The sequence below is a fragment of the Rhineura floridana genome, chromosome 8 (assembly GCF_030035675.1).
Source record: "Rhineura floridana isolate rRhiFlo1 chromosome 8, rRhiFlo1.hap2, whole genome shotgun sequence".
NCBI classification, from domain to species: Eukaryota; Metazoa; Chordata; class Lepidosauria; order Squamata; family Rhineuridae; genus Rhineura; species Rhineura floridana.
The window spans coordinates 120,408,325-120,428,209 of record NC_084487.1 but is presented as its reverse complement, the minus strand read 5'-3'; the positions used below and the strand labels follow the sequence as shown (position 1 = coordinate 120,428,209).

Below are 19,885 nucleotides of genomic sequence, written 5' to 3'. Positions count from 1 at the left end.
GATGAGAAATCAAAGGAGCTTCTCATCAGTGCCTTCTTTTTGTCTAGAAAATATTAAATTTCGCAACTGATTTGTGTTAGCTACAATTTCTATACAATGACAATAGGGAAGTGTTCATTGATATATACAGTGAATAACAGAATATTATTCAATTTTTCCCCAAACATTTCTAAAAATAAAAGACATTTCACAACTAGCATCCCATCAAGACTCCATTTTTCCAATATTCAATAGGTTCTTTTCTTTAAAAAAATCCTTCCTCCCTATTGATTGAATGGGCTGCATTGAACCTACACGAAGAATATTAAATCACTTTTCATGGCTACTTTTGAGGTTAAAGTGGTGGTCTTGATGGAAGATCAATCTATTTCTTAACACTACCCCCCCCTGTACATTTTTATTATCTCAGTCAATGAGATGAGCCTCAGTAAATTACTTGTGAGCAGCTGCTACTGGTACATTATTTAAGCTAAGTATGTATTGGCCCGGTCATCGCCTAGATAGAAAACCACTAGAAGATCACATAAGCAACTCTGAGCTTAGGAAGAATGGGGGAGGGCCACAGCACAGTGGTAGCACATTTATTTTGCATGCAAAAGGTCACAGATTCAATCCCCAGTATCTCCAGGTAGGGCTGGGAAGGACTTCCAGTCTGAAACTCTAGAGACCTGCTGCTAGTCAGTGTAAACAATACTGAGATACCAATGGTCTGACACAGTACAAGTCAGCTTCCTAACAATGTAGGTATCATAGTGAAGGAAAAATTTAAAAATCTTTGGGACAGTTCTGCCTCCATTATAGGTGTTTCAATATACACCTGGCTGTACACGACAAAAAAAAGTCCACAGAGTTCTTACTTGCCGCAGTTATCTGCTTTCCTCTCAGCCGAGTCAACGGCTGTGTCCATGTAAGTTGCTACATTTGTGAATCCTGCAGGTAGGTCATCCCATTCATCAAATTTGATCCCACTTCCCAAGGAGTAAGTCCCTTCAGCACATTTACTGCATATCTGGTTCTTCATTTCTAGATACTCCCCAGAAGAACATGAAAAAGCTGAAAAGGAAAACATTCACAATTGATTAATGGCACAGGTAATTAATTTATTGCAAGTCCTCATTAAAGCATTCAGCAACCCTCACATGTGGAAAATCACAAATTTGATCTGCATATGTACATCACAACTGTTATCAGTTGCAGGTGAGTTGTGTTGACCACAGCACCAATTTTAAAACGAATCTTGAACTTAAGAATTTTATTTCTGTAAAGTAGAATGGACACCTTGTTTAGCGTTACTTGGGTAGTTTACATGGTATCATTGACACAATTGGCAATTTATTTTCACTGACCTTACGATGAAGGAAGCTAAAAATGGGTGAAGAAGCTACACAGGCTAATGACAAAAATAACAGCATTTATATAACCCTTCTGGAATGTTCATGGCAATCCACGTACTCCATACAAAACTAGTTTTTTATATTAAAAAATTGCTCCAAATTGTTGCCGTCAACCCTTTGAACAGGGCAGGCTGTAAAATTAAGTAACCAAAATGGGGACAACTTGTGACAATGATACAAAGTTACTCCATCCATTTACCACACCCATGTGCTCAGATCTTTTAACTAAAAGGTGCTTCTACTTTTTGCGGCTAAAACAAAGATGTTTTTCACAAAGGACCAGAATTTGCTAGTTGCACATTACACAGAATTCGAATGCCATAGACGCCTAAGAGAAGGCAAGGAGAAAGGCTCCAGCTAACATGTGTCGGTTGTCTTTGGAATCTAAAGACAACATGCATCCCTCAAGGCTGTCTTGTGCAATGTCTTGGCTCTATGCTCTTCATTATGCTTATCTAATCTGTGACGAACCTGCTGCCCTTGGAGCAAAATAGTATTCCATTCTTGGTAATGGAGAATACAGTTATAATAATAATAATAAATTAATAATAATAATAATAATACATTTAATTTCTTCGTCGCCTATCTGGCCAATGGCCACACTAGGCGACTTACAAAATTATTAAAATACAATTAATAAAATACAGTAATACAATAAAAACAATAGATCTACAACAACAATATTAAAACTGGGTAGGAGGCATTACAATTATATCGATTAACCCTCCCCAGATACCCCGAAGGCCTGCTGAAAAAGCCAGGTCTTTAAGGCTTTCCGAAATACATTTAGGGAAGAGGCATGCCGGAGATCTTGTGGGAGGGAGTTCCAAAGAGTGGGGGCCGCCACTGAGAATGCCCTCTCTCTTGTACCCGCCAATCTGGCTGTTTTTGTTGGCGGGATTGAGAGAAGGCCCTGTGTGGCCGATCTTGTTGGGCGGCATAATTGGTGGCGTTGAAGGCGCTCCGTGAGATAAACTGGGCTGAAACTGTATAGGGATTTAAAGGTCAAGACCAACACCTTGAATTGGGCTCGGAAAACAACTGGAAGCCAGTGTAGGTCGAACAACACTGGTGTGATGTGATCTCGGCGGCGACTATTCGTAAGTAGTCGAGCCGCCGCATTTTGTATCAGTTGTAATTTCCGGACCGTTTTCAAGGGTAACCCCACGTAGAGCGCATTACAGTAGTCCAAACGAGAGGTGATCAGGGCGTGTACCACCAGTGGGAGCTGATGAACAGGAAGGTAGGGTTGCAGCCTTCGTATGAGGTGTAGTTGGTACCAGGCTGCCCGGCTCACTGCCGAAATCTGAGCCTCCATGGACAGCCTGGAATCAAGCACAACCCCAAGGCTACGGACCTGGTCCTTTAGGGGTAAACTCACCCCATTGAACTTCAGGTCAATGTCACCCAACCTTCTCTTGTCCCCCACAAGTAGTACCTCGGTTTTATCAGGGTTCAACTTCAGCTTGTTCCTTCCCATCCATCCACTCACGGATTCCAGGCAGTTGGACAAGGTCTCCACAGCCAACTCTGGTGAAGATTTAAACGAGAGATAGAGCTGAGTGTCATCCGCATATTGATGACACTGCAGCCCAAATCTCCTGATGATTGCTCCCAGCGGCTTCATATAGATGTTAAATAGCATGGGAGAGAGGATAGAGCCCTGTGGCACACCACAATTGAGAGGCCAAGGGTCTGATACCTCCTCCCCCAACGCTACCTGTTGGTACCTGTCGGAGAGAAAGGAATGGAACCACTGTAATACAGTGCCTCCAATTCCCAATCCCTCCAGGCGAAGCAGAAGGATACTGTGGTCGACAGTATCAAAAGCCGCTGAGAGATCGAGGAGGACAAGAAAGGTGGATTCTCCCCTATCTAATGCCCTTCTCAAATCATCAACCAGAGCGACCAAGGCTGTTTCAGTTCCGTGACCAGTCCTGAAACCCGATTGGTATGGATCCAAATAATCCGTTTCATCCAAGTGTGCTGACAACTGGTTGGCCACCACTCGCTCAATGACCTTGCCCAGAAATGGTAGATTCGGCGGAAGTTATCTAACACTTGGGGATCCAAGGAGGGCTTCTTTAAGATGGGCTTTACAATTGCCTCCTTGAAGGCTGATGGCATCACACCCTCTTTCAAGGATGCGTTTACCACCGCTTTGATCCCCTCGCCCAATTTCTCACTGCAGCTCACAAGGAGCCACGAAGGGCAAGGATCAGTAAGACAAGTGGTTGGCTTCACAGATGAAAGCACCTTGTCCACTTCCTCAGAAGGGAGAAGCCGAAACCGATCCCAATTTACCGGCTTGCAACTGGCCAACTCTGGTATAGAATATAGGCATATTCTAACCAAACCTGACTTTCAGGTTGAACCTCAAATGGCGCATGCACCATTCCATGTGGGCATTCATCCTTGATCTGCAGGTGATACAGAACTGTGACCTATGGGGTGTGCAGATCACCTGCCCCATCAGACAAACACCATGTTTACTTGCACATACTAATTAACATGTCATGAACGAGAGCCTAGATCGATATTGAGTCATAAATATGGCTCTTCAGTGCTACAGGCAACATTCATTGCTGTACAGTCTCTTTATACCATGGCCAACTATTTCTATGTTCCACAGGAGGCTGCTCTTTCCCTGTTACAATACGTATGTCCATGAGTAGAAATAGCTCTGAGCAAGCCAGCTGTTTGCAGGTTCAATCTGAGGCTGAGTATGACTAATGGCAAAATGAGCCACTGTCGACATCTAGGACAAGCTGCGTAACTTGATTGGTGTTTCAGTTGGTACAAGCAGCTAACTTTTCTTATCATCAAAAAAACTCTTTCCATGCTGGTTTGTCTGTCAAGCAACTACTGTACACTGAAGTTTCTAGGGCACACACTCAGATTATGATGGGTGCTAACCAGGCCTGTTGGGCATCAACATTGCCCTCTTGAGATGTGCCCAAGAGCACTTCCTGGAAACCTAGACTGCTTTCAGACATGGGGCTTACTGCATCAGTTTTATGGATTAAAATGTAGTGCTTCTGTCCCAATTTCTGTGATTCACACTGAATTACCTGTTGCGTTCAAGAACTGTAGCTTTTTCAGCCAATATACTGGCATTTCATGCATATGTCTTTCATGCTGCTGCAACAAACAATGTCTTGTTTCTGTCCCTCGCCCATTATACACACTGTACTTCCTGACTGTGTAAGAGCTCTAAGATCTCATACTGTCACCATGCAACCCCTCTCCCTGTAGCATCTGACAGTATTTTTGTGGGGTGTCTGGACACAGGGGTGTGTGTGGGAAAAGGAAGAAGGAGAAGCTGCCACCTGAACCCATGCTAGAATACTAATACAATTTTCATCAGGCAAAAGAAAAATTGGTGTGTGCCTAAAGGGCGGGAACGCATTGCGTGCCAGGATGCCTATCATGTCAGCACGTGCAGCTAGCAAAACACTCCCACAATTTTCTGGGTTCCAATGTTTGCAGATTATTTCTGGAATCATTTGTCACAAAAATTAGTGCTAAACTTCTACTTCATTCCACTAGATTTCCAGAACTAGCTTTTACGTCATGTGAAAGGTCAAATAAAATGCGCAAATTACCGGATAAGGAATCATTGGAATAATGGAATAAAGTGCAGTGTGAAAGCAGCCTTAGTGTTGTAGGGGAAGCCTGGCAACGATAGCCAAGCTGCCTTTCATGGAACTTTGCCTGCCATTACTATTTTTCTCCTTGAGATAATGGGGAATTTTATGTATCTACACATATATAATCATAGATATTAAGAAGGCACATTTCTTTTATAATCATAAGGAGTTAAGTATTGAACTTCAGGCCTATTGAGGCCCTGAGATTCATGCGTATAGGGAACCCTGAATTTTAGCATTTAATTCAGATCTGAAAGAAAGAAAAACCTGTTGCAAAACAGCAGCGGTCACAGAGACCTTCTGTTTCTTGCCAAGACCCAATGCAGAAAATTAATTACTTTATTGTTCGAAATCAAGGAGTGTATAAATTGTGAGAAAAAAGCTGTGATTGCCAATGTTTGATTCTTAAATGCCATCTAAAGGAGAAAGGTTTTATAATCAAATGTTTTAATGAAGAGAAATAGAAAGATTTTAATAATGATTTTAAAACAATCCAGAAAAGGGGACATCTGGGGTGGCCTGCTTGCCTGCCTCTATATCTCAGAGGCTGAAAAATGCTAGTTAGCCAGAGTTAACCAGTGTTTTTCTTTTAGTCTGTGTAGGCTTCAAAATGCTCAAGTGTTTTAAATATAATCCCCTCTCTTGAGCTATGTATTTTATAAATAAGGAAATGGGATTTCTGACAAAGTATAAGGACATAAGAATCCCTATGGCAAAGGAATAGAACTGGGGGTGCTCATACATTCACAAAACACCCTGAGTTAAGTTCCCAAACTTAACTCAAGGAACTTGTCCAAAATATTTCCAGACATACCTGGGTCAGCCTCACTGATCAGAAACAATGCAACAATGGCATATGGAATGTACTGGGTATGCTTGAAAACATATTCACAGTAGTAACTGTTCCAACTAGAACCAAAATTCATTAGTCTTGAAAAGACAGTAAGACAATGGAGATATTAACAAGGTGGACAGAAGTTTGGAATCACCATTGGAGTTAGCTAATACTTTCTGATCGGTTTGGAACGATTGTAGAGAGGAGGAACTGTGATGTTGGGTGGGCAGGAACTCATAAGATTGGTGAAATCATTGTCACATGCTGTAACTGTACTCTGTAAAAGAGCTTGCACACAGTGCCTCAGTGCAGTCTCTCTTGGATGTTTCTGAGGGGCTGGCCCTGCATATGGCCCTACATATGCTTGTAAAGAATATAGGCCTACCTTTTTGCTTCAAGCCTGTGTCTTCAAATTTATTTAAGGACCTCCAGCTAAAGATCCCAATGGAGAAAAATTCTCCTGCAGAGAAACTCCTGAAACCTTCCAAAGAGCTTCAAGGACCCCCAGAAGAACACAGTTTGAAAACTCCTGGGATAAACGTTATGGCTATTATGTAGCCTGTGTGTATGTGTTTGCTTGTTCGTCAGCAATCAACAATTTTGCACTAAAAGAACCCAAATTCTGCACTACGAAAAGTGGAATTCTGCAACCTGTACAAATTATACAAAGTATGCAAATGCTGTTATTTATACTGCTTCTGCTATTGCGGTGGGGTAAAGAACACCAGAGCCTACCTCAACTTATAGGAATCTCATTAGATATCTTATTACATTGTCTTGTACACACCAAAGTCTATGGCCTGGTTCAAATGTGTGTTAGATTCCCCTGCAACTGTTGGCAAACTCATGATTTAACTGGGATTGCATTGAAGTTCTGGATGTAGATAGTGGCACCTATGGGAATGTTATTCAGCCACTTCTCTGGCTTTCAGGATTTCAACACACATTCCCTATTCAAACCTTTCATCATAATTATAACAGTTAAAATCTGACTTATTTTAAATAAAAGTGGATATTCTCAGGGTGCTTATTTTCCCAATATCAAATTCCATGTTTTCTTTGCATATCATAATGGAATTTAACACACCACTGGTTAAACCTGGCATATACTCTATCATGAATATTCCAAAGAATACCATAAAGCAAGATAGCACAAAGAATTAAACTGGGAAAATTAAACTCAAAATTTTCATATCAGTAACATAACATATAATTTTATTTTTCTGATCCAGCAAGCCAGATCTGAATCATTTATATGGACCTTCTTTAATAGAGCCTGAATGATTTATGTATATTTTACCCCATTTATTAAAACTGTGAACATTGTCAGCCTCAACTGAATCTTGATTTTAACTGGGTGCTGCTAAAATATTCTAGGCTCTAAAGGAGATCACCTTGAAATAAAGGTAGACGTATACTTGGACTTTCAAAAAACGTATGACAAAGCTCCTCAATAAAGGCTTCTAAGTAAATTTAGGAGTCATGAGGTAAGAGGTCCTCCTATGGATTGGTAACTGGTTAAAGAATAAGAAGCAGAATGAAATAGTCTGGACTATCTCATTCTAGTGAATGCACAGGATCAAGAGTTCACACAAGTTCTCTTTGAACCTTGTGGCCTTGCAGAGCTCCATTTGCCAAACACTATGCTAAGTTAGGCATGCACTGTCTCTGAACATTGGAGATGTCCATGGGGCAGATCAAATGAGGAAAATCCCACCGAAGATTCTCTTAGGACAAGGGATCTCAGCAAAAAGAAAAGAAAAAAAGGATCTTTGCAGTGGAATAACTAAAAATGTTTATTTCATACATACGTAATTCTTAGTTACATAGGTAACAAATATTTCTGGCTCTAGCCAGTAAACAGAATTAAATTCTCAAGGTAAAGCAATATAATAGAATGTGTCAGGCTGTTACATAAAGCCTGTTCAGTTAATTTTTATTAGCATTATTCAAGCTTTAAAGCATACTATTATATAATGAATGAATGAATGAATGAATGAATGAATGAATGAATGAATACTCTCATCTATTATGTTCCAAGGCAAAGCAAGCTGCTGCTGGTACTTTCCCCATGCAGCAATTGAAAGATGAGGGACCAAATCCATGAGACTGGCCAATTGAAAGTCGTGGACATTCAAAGAAGCTGAATGTTGGAAGATTCAGGACAGACAAAAGGAAGTACTTCTTTACTCAGCGCATAGTTAAACTATGGAATTTGCTCCCACAAGATGCAGTAATGGCCACCAGCTTGGACGGCTTTAAAAGAAGATTAGACAAATTCATGGAGGACAGGGCTATCAATGGCTACTAGCTGTGATGGCTGTGCTGTGCCACCCTAGTCAGAGGCAGCATGCTTCTGAAAACCAGTTGCTGGAAGCCTCAGGAGGGGAGAGTGTTCTTGCACTTGGGTCCTGCTTGCGGGCTTCCCCCAGGCACCTGGTTGGCCACTGTGAGAACAGGATGCTGGACTAGATGGGCCACTGGCCTGATCCAGCAGGCTCTTCTTATGTTCTTATGGGAGGCTTAACACACTCCTTTTATACAAAAAAAAATGAAGAACAAATGACAGGGAATGACAGGGTACATGACATGGTACCTGGGAATTTCTCACACTTATCAGTCTGGCCATCTCTAAATTTTCATTGAGATACCTCATCCTAGGACTAGAGGCATCAGCAGCTGACAGGAAAAGCCATATAAGGAACTGAAGCAGGAAAAGTCATAAATGGACTGTAAGCCTTATCTTGCTCATATTACATTCTCAGAGCTTGTCCGCCTTTGCAGAAGTGAATTAAAAAAACCTGTACAGTTAAACTGAAGGAAGCAAAAAATGGAAAAAGTGACCTCTTTAAACTCTGAGGCTTTTTCTTCAAACATATATGGAACTCTGATGGGAAAATCTATCTCTAATCAATATTGTATAAGGGCGGCTAGCCCACAACAAGAGATTAGGAATAAATGAACAATTCTCATGATGGAGATATAGAAGGATTTGTACTGAGACCTTTTCAACATGTCTGGAAATGATTTGGAGTTGGGGTGGATGAGTGATGAGATGACCAAGTTTGCTAATAGCAAAATATTCAAAGGGTAAAAACAAAAAGGGGTTATAAAGAACGAAAAAAAGTCTCTAAACTGGTAGGATGGGGAATAAAATGGTACAAAAAAAATCTTAATTTCACACATATACTGATGCAGCCTCAGCTGGCAGTGACTGACCAGGAAAGTTATACTGAGGTTGTGATGGATAGATCAATGAAAACACTGGTCCAGAGTGTGGCATTTGTGAAAGAGACAAATGGCATGTTGGGGACATTAGGAAAGGGATCAAAAATAAAGCTACCAGTATCATACGCCTTTATGTAAATATGTGGTGTAACCACACTTGAAATATCATGTAAAGTTTATTATTATTATTATTATTATTATTAATAATGATAATGATAATAATAATATTAATATTATTTTATTTCTATCCTGCCCTTCCTCCCAGCAGGAGCCCAGGGCGGCAAACAAAAACACTAAAAACATTAAAACATCATAAAAACAAACTTTAAAACACATTAAAACAAAACATCTTCAAAAGCGTTGCTTTAAAAAAGCTAGCAAAACATCTTCTAAGATTAAAAACATTTTAAAGAAGAAAGTTTAAGAACATATTAAAAAGCAATTCCAACACAGATGCAGACTGGGATAGGCTAGTTCTGGATTCCACATTTCAAAAGAGTTTGTAAAGAGCCATATATCTGGCGACATATGATTAGAATTGTCTACAGGTGACCTGAAAGGGAAGAGTTTATTATTATTTTCCCTGTCAAGCCATCCATATGCCATAAATGAGTAATATAGGTGGGAGGGGGGCAGGTGAGGTGGCAACAATTTGGAGTGACTTTCAAAGCTGCTTCATGATATTTTTCATATCCCCCAATCCCCTTCCCCACTCCTGCTGAAATCAATGAAATGCACTTCCATGGAATGTGTTTGGAATTACAGTATGCATGTCAGATTTTAAAACAGGCTTCCCCAACCTGGTGCCCTCCAAAAGTTTTGGACTCCAACTTCCATCAGCCCAAACATTATGGCCAATGGTCAGAGATTATGAGAATTTAGTCCAAAATGTCTGGAGGGCACCAGGTTGAGGAAGCCTGTACTAAATTATAAAATACACTTTCTAGATAAAAGTAAAAGCTACTTTGTAGGGCATTTCCTCAACACACATTTTACCAAGTGAAATGCTTGCACTTTCAAATGCTCTCCCAGCATGTGGAAGCTGCTTGTCTCCCTGATCTATAGGAAACTTGGGAAAGACTCATGCAACCCACTTATGTGGTTGGGTCACTTAAATGACCCATTAGACCAGGAGAAACATCTAAAGGGCAACCAACTTTGGCTGCAATCTCAGAGCTCCCTTATTGAGAGTTATTTCAGATGTAACACCAAGCATGGGTGTACAGCAAAGGTGGGCTAACCTTTGGCCCTCCCAATGCTGTTGGACTCCAGTCCCCATTATCCATTGACCATGCCAGCTAGGGTGGAGGGGAGTTGGAGTCCAAAAACATCTGAAGGGACACAAGTAAGCCACCCTGATGTACAGGAAGTGTGTCAATTGTGCTTTCTGTTTCCACTGCTTCCTGTCATGCCATTGGCCAGATAGGTGGCTTATAAATTAAATTATTATTATTATTATTATATGCCTGAAGTGACTCCAAGTGTGGATGCACAGTGATGCATACTGACTTCAAAGGATTGTGGATGCATAGTGATGCATACTTCTCACTCAAGGTTTTGTGCTGTTTGACAGCCTGTTTTGAAACTCCATTGACAATGAGTACAGAGGACAATTAATTAATTCTTACAGCCTGCTCTTCACGAAAAGGTCCCAGGGCAGGCTACCAAATATAAATTGAGGCAAGTACAAATTATAATTAAAATTTACTAAGTAACAACTTACTACAGGGGAATATAGCAACATACAAAATTGGTCACCTATTGCATTAGCCCACATGCTAGGGATAATTTTATCACAAATCCACATCTAATCAGAAATTCGAAAGCATGGCTGTAGAAAAAATCTGCTCACCACATAGGTGGTCATTACATATGAGTAGCTCCCAAAGAGGTTGCATGCCCAATGTGGTAAGTTACCACTTGGTAAATGGTCTTCTATGTCCATCTTGAGTTTCAAAAGCAGTTTATTATACAGCCACGAGAGTAGCTGTATACTATAGCCAGCATGGATTTTTCACATTCTGCAATGTTAAATTGAAAATACCCCCATGCCATTCTGATCCTTCCCATACGCTCATTTCAAAACAAAACCTTACAAAACTTATAGTCCTGAACTCAGAAATGCTTGCTTAACAACCCTCTCAATTTTCATGGCGAAAAACAAAACAGTCAGAAAGAATCGACAGTTCAAACGAGAGAGAGAGAGAGAGAGAGAGAGAGAGAGAGAGAGAAACAGATCCCTTTTGGACTTTTTTCTCTGAGTTCTCATAATCTGTTGAAATTCATTAAAAATCAGCCATGTTCACAGAGGACCTGTAATCCTGTTACTGACCTTGCCCCATACTCTGACCTTCATCTTCTGCAGTTGAAAAGTTAAAAAAATGCCTGGCTGATTTTTAATTAGTTTATTAAATTTTGCATTGAACTGAATGATAATGTTGGGCATGCTCAGTAAGAACCAACTGTCAGTGTTCTAAAAGGCACACTCGCAGCTGCAATTTCAGATTCAACTGTTAATGCACCCAAAATAGAAATAGAACATAACCTCCAATTTGAAACACAATCATATGACACTGACCAATAAAATGGCTTTGAAATTAATAAAAAAATAAATGTGACACCGGTTTCCATGATGAATGAGAGAAATAAAATTTTCTAGATTAAATTCTCTGTAGAAACAATAGTAACACAGGAATGAAGCAAAGTAAGAAGAACACCGCCAAACATACAGAAAGATAATCAGAAAGGATTGAAATCTATGGTGCGGCCGCATTTGGAATACTGTGTACAGTTTTGGTCGCCGCATCTCAAAAAGGATATTATAGAGTTGGAAAAGGTTCAGAAGAGGACAACCAGAATGATCAAGGGGATGGAGCGACTCCCTTACGAGGAAAGGTTACAGCATTTGGGGCTTTTTAGTTTAGAGAAAAGGCGGGTCAGAGGAGACATGATAGAAGTGTATAAAATTATGCATGGCATTGAGAAAGTGGATAGAGAAAAGTTCTTCTCCCTCTCTCATAATACTAGAACTCGTGGACATTCAAAGAAGCTGAATGTTGGAAGATTCAGGACAGACAAAAGGAAGTACTTCTTTACTCAGCGCATAGTTAAACTATGGAATTTGCTCCCACAAGATGCAGTAATGGCCACCAGCTTGGATGGCTTTAAAAGAAGATTAGACAAATTCATGGAGGACAGGGCTATCAATGGCTACTAGCCATGATGGCTGTGCTCTGCCACCCTAGTCAGAGGCAGCATGCTTCTGAAAACCACTTGCCGGAAGCCTCAGGAGGGGAGAGTGTTCTTGCACTCGGGTCCTGCTTGCGGGCTTCCCCCAGGCACCTGGTTGGCCACTGTGAGAACAGGATGCTGGACTAGATGGGCCACTGGCCTGATCCAGCAGGCTCTTCTTATGTTCTTATGTTCTTATTGCAGGTATTGCCATCAGTCACCATATGCTCAGAGGCACATGTTACCAATTTCTTCCAAACTACACAGCAAGTGGATTGGACTGTGAAAGATCAACCCAAATTGTCTTTGCATTTTGACAAATTTGTAGGGCAGTACAGTATCTCAAAGAGGAGTTCAGTTCTCCTGCTCCCCTGGTGCATTCACTATAGCTGTCCAATTTTCCTGCTTTTTAAAGTTTGATAGAAATATCTGTGGGCTATACATTCTTAAACCTCAAGTTTTTTTGCCTGTTAGTGAATCAAATATAAAGGACTGCTGTTAGACACAAAAAATAAAATAACCAGACTCCTATGCATGCATAGAACTCACTGGTCCCAGGAGCACAACTTTTCTTCACAAATGAACTCTGCAGCTTAGTTCAGAAGTAACATGAAACCATCATTTCTCACTACAAGAATAAGCCATGGTGAGTCTTGGACTTGTGTGTGCGTCCTCCCTTCTCTCTCCTGCTCTTTTTTTATTTTGCACCCAAGAGGAGGAGTCCCTTTCAGTTTTAAACTAACCAGTTTCCCATGACATGCAACCTCAGGCAACTGTGGACTGTGATTTGAGAACAAGCCAGGATTTGATTCTGCTTATTCTTCCTAACTATTATTTAAACAGACCACAGTTCCCTGAGTCTAACTATCACAAGGAACTGTAATTTCTTTAAAAGTAGATGCTTCCAATCTCCTGCTCTGTTATGTGAGCAAGAGGAGGGGGTGAGTGGAGTTTCACGGTGGCTTGTTCATATAGTGGGAAATCTTGGCTTCCTGTTACATCTATATTGTCTTATATGCAGTTAGCCTTGCTTTCTGGTACCATCCCAGTAACTCCCCTGTGAACTCCTAGTATGTTTCCTTTATTCCAAACACTCCAATGTATTGGAGCCTTTGTCATTCAAAGCACTGAACTCTTTTCCTCCATTATTTCTCTGTGCTAGTGCAGTAAACTTACAAAGTGGGCTTTCCATTATACATATGGTGAGCAATTCCCTAGCCCAAGGGTAGCCAACATGGTGCCCTCCCAATGTTTATGGACTACAACTCCCATTGTCCCCTACTATTGGCCATGCTCTGATGAGAGTTGTAGTCCAACAACATCTGGAGGGCACCATGTTAGCTATCCCTGTTGTGGAAGATATGTGCAGAGTAACTCATAAAGGAATACTTGGTTGTTAACATGGTACTGTTAACCATTCAGCTTGGCTTGAGTCCAGCTTTCTTAGACTCTTAAAACCTCAAAAGAAAGTATTTTCCTACATCCACGCTATTATAATGAAATAAGAAATTAATTAAATAATTTCACAGTATATGTAATTTAGCATGCCTTGCTGCTTTGCGGTATAACTTTTGTGTCCAGAGATATCTGCCATTTTGACTGTTCCTCTTGTAAAACGGGCATAATAAAAGTAGGTCTGTGACCAGGGATGTGGCAGGATCTTTCTCCATCACAGCCTCCAAGGATAACAAGAGCAGGGAAGACTGTGATGCACAGTCTTCTTTTTTTATTCAGGTATGACAAGCAAGTATAAAAAAGTCTTTCATAGCCACAGTTACATGTTATGCTGTTATTAAGGGGGCCATCACTTTAAAGATTTCAACCTACATGGAGACTGGCATGCTCAAGGATTTGGTTTAGTCTGCATTTTTAAGAAAGCTAAGCTTTTGGGCACTTCCCAGGCTAATCCACAGATCAGAACACAGTTACCCTTCAGTTTTTCGCTTCTCTGATTTTTACAACATAGCTCAAAACATGTACCAGAATACATATTTTAGCTTAAAATTCAAATTGCGTGAAAAAACTGCATAAAAATAATGTAAATTTTTGTAACTTTTTTTATTAGATTAATGTAGAAACATGATGGAAGGGACTTACAGATGAACAAATGTGAAACTGACACAGACTGGAAATAAACTGATCTATCTATCATGGGACCCTGACACCAGGAAGGGTAAAGAAAAGCAGAGCAACAGGAAAAATCCAACACTGACGTGTCATATTCTCTGGCTCTCCCACTATTTTAATACTTCTTTCCCATCTTCGTCATGCTGAGCATCTGTAGAAGGAGAAAATTCAGTCCCTCCCTGTACCTGTCCATAGGTCCACTATCCTATGGGATAGGGGAGGGAGGGGGAGGGAGGGGGCATGGAGAAGTGAACAATTGACACACCCACCTAAAAGCATCGGAGCACAGCGTCTGCAAGCACTAGAGATACGAAATGAAGGCATTTTTTCCTTCCCTTTTCATTTTATCAGAGGATTGGGTTAGTATGGATTTACAGGGGGGAAATTGCATCATAGCTTCTGTTTACCAGTAACGTCATGTGAACCATGCAAATTAAAAGGGGACGTGAGTAGCACCAAATACACACTAAACCACCATGTAAATGAGCAGTTTGTTGCTAAGCTGATTCCTGGCACATTTAAAAGCGGACAAAATTCCACCAAAGTGGATACACTTGCTGAGTAACAGAGCAAGCTTGGAAGCTGCAGCCTCTCTATTAACAACTCAGAACAAAATTAGTTCTTACTCTAGCTCTAGTACTAAGGAGCAAACAAATATGAGTAATGAAGCACTGTCAGGTATTTCAAAATGAAAAGCCATCCAATGAGGTGGTTTTGAGCAGAGGAACCACTGGAGGGGGTGGTCATTTTCCACTCAAAATGACCTGTTTTCTCCTGTGGGGTTCCAGGTGTATATTTACATGTTGTAATCTCTTTAACAATGTTCACTGATAATTTTGGGGTTTTTTTTGTAAACCACTTAGAGGTTTTATTACAATCAAGCAGTATAACAGTTTTGTTAAATTAAATAAAACCATAATTCAAAAGGGAAAGCATATAGCATATAAAGGCAGATCAAAATTTCACTAAAAGTTTGAGAGAAAAGGCCCCTAAAAGACATCAATGATGAGGATGGATCTGTATGCTTAGGAAAGGAAAGGAATTCCATAACTTGGATGCCACCTCTGAGAAACCCAAGCTCTACTAACCATCCACTTCACCTCAGAAGGTAATTGTATCCAGAGAAAGTCCTCTGACAAAGATCTTAATGCTGGGCAGTTTATGTGGGAAAAGACAATCCTTCAGATATCGAGGCTCAAGACTATTTAGGGCAGGAGTGGGCAGCCTGTGCTACAAGAACCAGATGGGACCCTCAGCCTAATTTCATGCACATGGCAAGGAGAAGGAAATGGGGTGACAGAGAGAGAGAAGGGGCAGGAGAAAGAGAGAGAAAAAGAAGTGTTCTGTCCACTTTTCACTCTAGCCCCACCCACCACTAGCTCCAGCCCTTGACAGGTTACCCAAAGGAATTCAGTCCCTGACAGAGAATCTGTTCCCCATACCTGGTTAAGGCCTCAAAAGCCAAAAACACCAGCATTTTAAAGATATGCATAAATTGCTTCATGTGTACACAAAAATGGGTAACATGAATGGAGCGTATCTTTGACAGTGAATATTTGCATTACGTAGGTGTCCTTAGGGCCACTTCTCACATTACATATAAAGCTGCATACTTAAGGAGACAAACACATGCATTATCCGGGTACATTTGTCAGAGGGAACCATGAGCAGCCATGGTTCCCCAATCATTGTATGTCCTTTGGCAAACACAGGTTTACTTCTCTGTTATGTGTGAAATGCCAGGGATTGGCTCTCTGGGGATTTACAACATCATTTGTCTTTCAGCATCATGTCACTCAGGAGAATACATGAACATTTTTAATATAGAACAGAAAGTGAAACAGAGACACTTGAAATTCAATTGTGCATTCTGACTAATGCTAGCTTTGTATTTACATTAATGAACTAATTTTTTTAAAAAAAGTTTTAAAACTCACATGTGAAAACACCTGCAAACTAGTGTACATTTAGTGATAAACATGGAATGTGAGAATAGACTCAAGAGAATAAAAGTTTAGAGATTTTTTTTACTATTTAAGACAACCTTTCCCAACCTTTGTTTCCCCAGATGTTGCTGGACTACAATTCCCATCATTCCTGACCATTGGCCATGCTGACAGGGGCTGATGGGAGTTGTAGTCCAACAACATCTGGGGACACAAAGGTTGGGAAAGGCTGATTAAGAGATAGTTTTAACAACAAAAATCTAAGAATAATCAAGTGAAGAATTATATTCAAAGAGCAAGAGGTAGCAAGCATCTCTAGATATCAACTTGATTTTAAAAAGTATTAATATTACACATGTTTCCTCAGAAGAAAGTCCCACTGAGTTCAATGGGACGCCCAAGGCTGCAATCCTATATTCACTTTCCTGGGAGTAAGCCCCACTGAACTCAGTAGAACTTACTTCTGAGTCTACTTGTACAGGATTGTCCAGTAAGCTATGCTTGATTATGTAAGGGACAAAAAAAAAGTAACTTTTACATGAGACTTGTAGCAAGAAGCTATAAATACATACTGCATTCCTTCCCTTTGACAGGATCGGGTAAACCGGAACATTCCATGTTTGGGACTGCTACCCTCCATCTGGATCCACTGCTATCACACTCAGTATATTCAAAGTGGTACTCTGTCTGCAAGCAATACAAAAAAAATACTTCAGTTCTGACATTTTTACATTTCTGATTAAAACCGGTGCCTGGAGACTGTGAAGGGCTGGATGCAGGCTAACAAACTGAAACTTAATCCAGACAAGATGGAAGTACTGCTGGTCAAGGGGAAACTTGGGAGTCCTCCTGGATCCTGCCCTGCTGCTTGAATATCAGGTGGCTCCGGTAGCCAGGAGTGGTTCTGGCCAACTCAAACTGGTCTACCAGCTGCATCCATTCCTGGAGACAGTTGACTTGGCCACCGTGACACATGCATTGGTGACATCGAGGCTTGATTACTGTAGCACACTCTATGTGGGGCTGCCTTTGAAAACGGTTCAGAAATTACAGTTGGTTCAAAATGCAGCAGCCAGAATGTTAACTGGAGCACGGTGCACGGAGCATATCACCCCTGTGCTTTATCGACTCCACTGGCTCCCAATTTGCTTCCTGGCCCAATTCAAAGTGCTGGTTCTGACCTTTAAAGCCCTAAACGGCCTTGGACCAATGTACCTGAGGAACCACTTATGCCCATATGTACCTGCCCGGGATTTAAGATCATCTGCCTCTGATCTCCTCTGCATGCCTGGACGTTAGACTGACAGGCATGTGGGAGAGAGCTTTTTCAGCTGTGGCCCCCAAGCTTTGCAACACCCTACCCCAAGAAGTCCGCTCTGCTCCCTCCCTGATGGTTTTCCGGAGACTTCTGAAAATGATCTTGTTCCGGAGAGCCTTTGGGAGGGACTGAAGGTAGAGCCTGACACTGATTTTATGATTTTATGCCTTCTACGTTAAATTTTACCCTTGTAGTCCCCTTTAGTACCACTCCTTATGTGTGTGTGTGTGTGTTATATTTTATGTATTTTCATTTATTTTAATGTTTTGTGATTTTATTGTTTACAGTTTTATTATGTACGTGTTTGATTTTATTTTTGTAAGCTGCCCTGAGTGCCATATTTAACAAGGTAGAAGGGAGGGATAGAAATATTTTAAATAAATAAATAAATAAATAAATCTCAGCACAATGGAAGAAAGGAATGCGCATCATCAAAGAAAAACAGTAATATACAACATATTGAACTCGCAGCTTCTGATGGCCACAGTCGCAAAACCTAATAGACTCACACATCGGGACTTAAATGAAACTGCACATTTTGCAAACAGAAAATAGAACAGAAAACAAGATTTGGGGAAAATCTCCAGCAAGTAGCTACAAATGCATCAACTTTTTCCATCCATAGCTATTGCTGAAAAACTAACTCAAAATTAAGGTATAGTAGAGGACAAACAAAAATAGGCTCGTTTTTAGCCACAAGACAAAAAATTATTTTATGTATAAATGATGACAAAGCTCAAATACTCTGGCAAAATGCACCCCTATTTGGAATTCTTAGTAACTCTCCATTTTCCAAGTTAATATATCAGAAGACCTCGAGGGTAGTACTCTGATACTTATAGACAAAACAAGACAAGGGGGGTAGGACATGTCATTATCCTCCAATACCAACAATGATTATTCTTCCCAGGGACTGTGAATGCAACAACAATTTGTGCCCCCTTTTGTCTTTGTATGTTTCATTTTCATTCAATTGCATTTCTTTCTCTCTATTATTTCTTACGTATTATTGCTTTTGATCAAACAAAGAGAAATACATATTTTATAAAAACGTTTACATTGTTGGCTTCACTTTCTGGAAATGAGCATGCCTACTTGAAGCAAAGCTGGAACGTTTCAAGATGGGAGAGGATGGAAGAAAGAGGATGCTGGTGGGTGGGGGTGCAATTTAGAGGACAGAGTGCAATAACTGAAGTGGGCTCAAAAACCACTCTTTCAAGGGAAATGGTCTTTAAAACAACAAATACAATCTCTAATCAATGTTCTCCATATACACAGTTTGATATAACAGCAACACCTACATACAATCAATTGAAATGCAATACAGGTATCAAGTGGGATAAAGATCTCCATTTCAAAGGCTTGTTGAAAGAGGAATATTTATAGCATGTGCTGAAAAGACAATAGAGAAGGCGCCTGCCTGCTATGCAAGGGGAGGGAGTTCCAAAAGGTTGGTGCCTTCACACTAAAGGCCTGATTTCGGCATCTTACAGAATGGACTTCCTGATAGGATGGTATCTACAGGATGCCCTCACCTGCAGAACACAGGGGTCAGTTGCATCTGAGACAATCTTTTAGGTATCCTGGTCCCAAGCTCTATAGGGCTTTGTACACCAGTACCAACATCTTGAGCCAAGCCTGGTAGTTAATTGGCAGCCAGTGCAATTCTTTCAGTAGGGCATGAATTTGAGCTCCATAAAAACCCCTTGGGATATATCACAAGACAAGCTCCAGCACAGGGTTATAATGTCATTTTGCAATAAATTCACTAAATAAAACACACCTTAGAAACACAAACTGTGGTCGTGGCTATTGCATCATCAGTTAGCGGAAGTGGAATCAGCTACTCTTCCACCTCAACAAAACTAGCAATTGGTCCTCTCTCCCCCCCCTTCTGCCTTTGCTAGGAGGAGTCACTTCTTAGTTACTACAGGGGGATGTGATGTCTCTGAGACTACTGCACATAGTATTTTGAAGATACATTAGCTGATGAAACATAAAACAGGATCCCATATACAGAAGGACTGAGGCGTGCTGTACGTTGCAAAATGAACCCAATCCACTCTACTATTGAATATAATTTTTATCTTTCAATTTTAGAGACACAAGATCTTAATATATTGTTTCTTTAGTCAAGCATAAATGGTTCCAGAAAA

The 19,885-nt window shown here is 40.6% G+C and overlaps 1 protein-coding gene across 4 annotated transcripts in view; it reads right to left on the bottom strand.

Moving 5' to 3' along the window:
- The window catches only part of ELAPOR2 (endosome-lysosome associated apoptosis and autophagy regulator family member 2), a 135,730-nt gene that overhangs the window by 45,736 nt on the left and 70,109 nt on the right, over positions 1 to 19,885 (bottom strand). For all 4 annotated transcript variants that reach the window (XM_061582306.1, XM_061582307.1, XM_061582309.1 and 1 more), the window contains exons 2-3: positions 16,984 to 17,098; positions 858 to 1,053 (exon numbers count right to left, since the gene is read on the bottom strand). In XM_061582306.1, the coding sequence (XP_061438290.1) occupies positions 858 to 1,053; positions 16,984 to 17,098 (311 nt within the window). The remainder of the gene's footprint in view (positions 1 to 857; positions 1,054 to 16,983; positions 17,099 to 19,885) is intronic.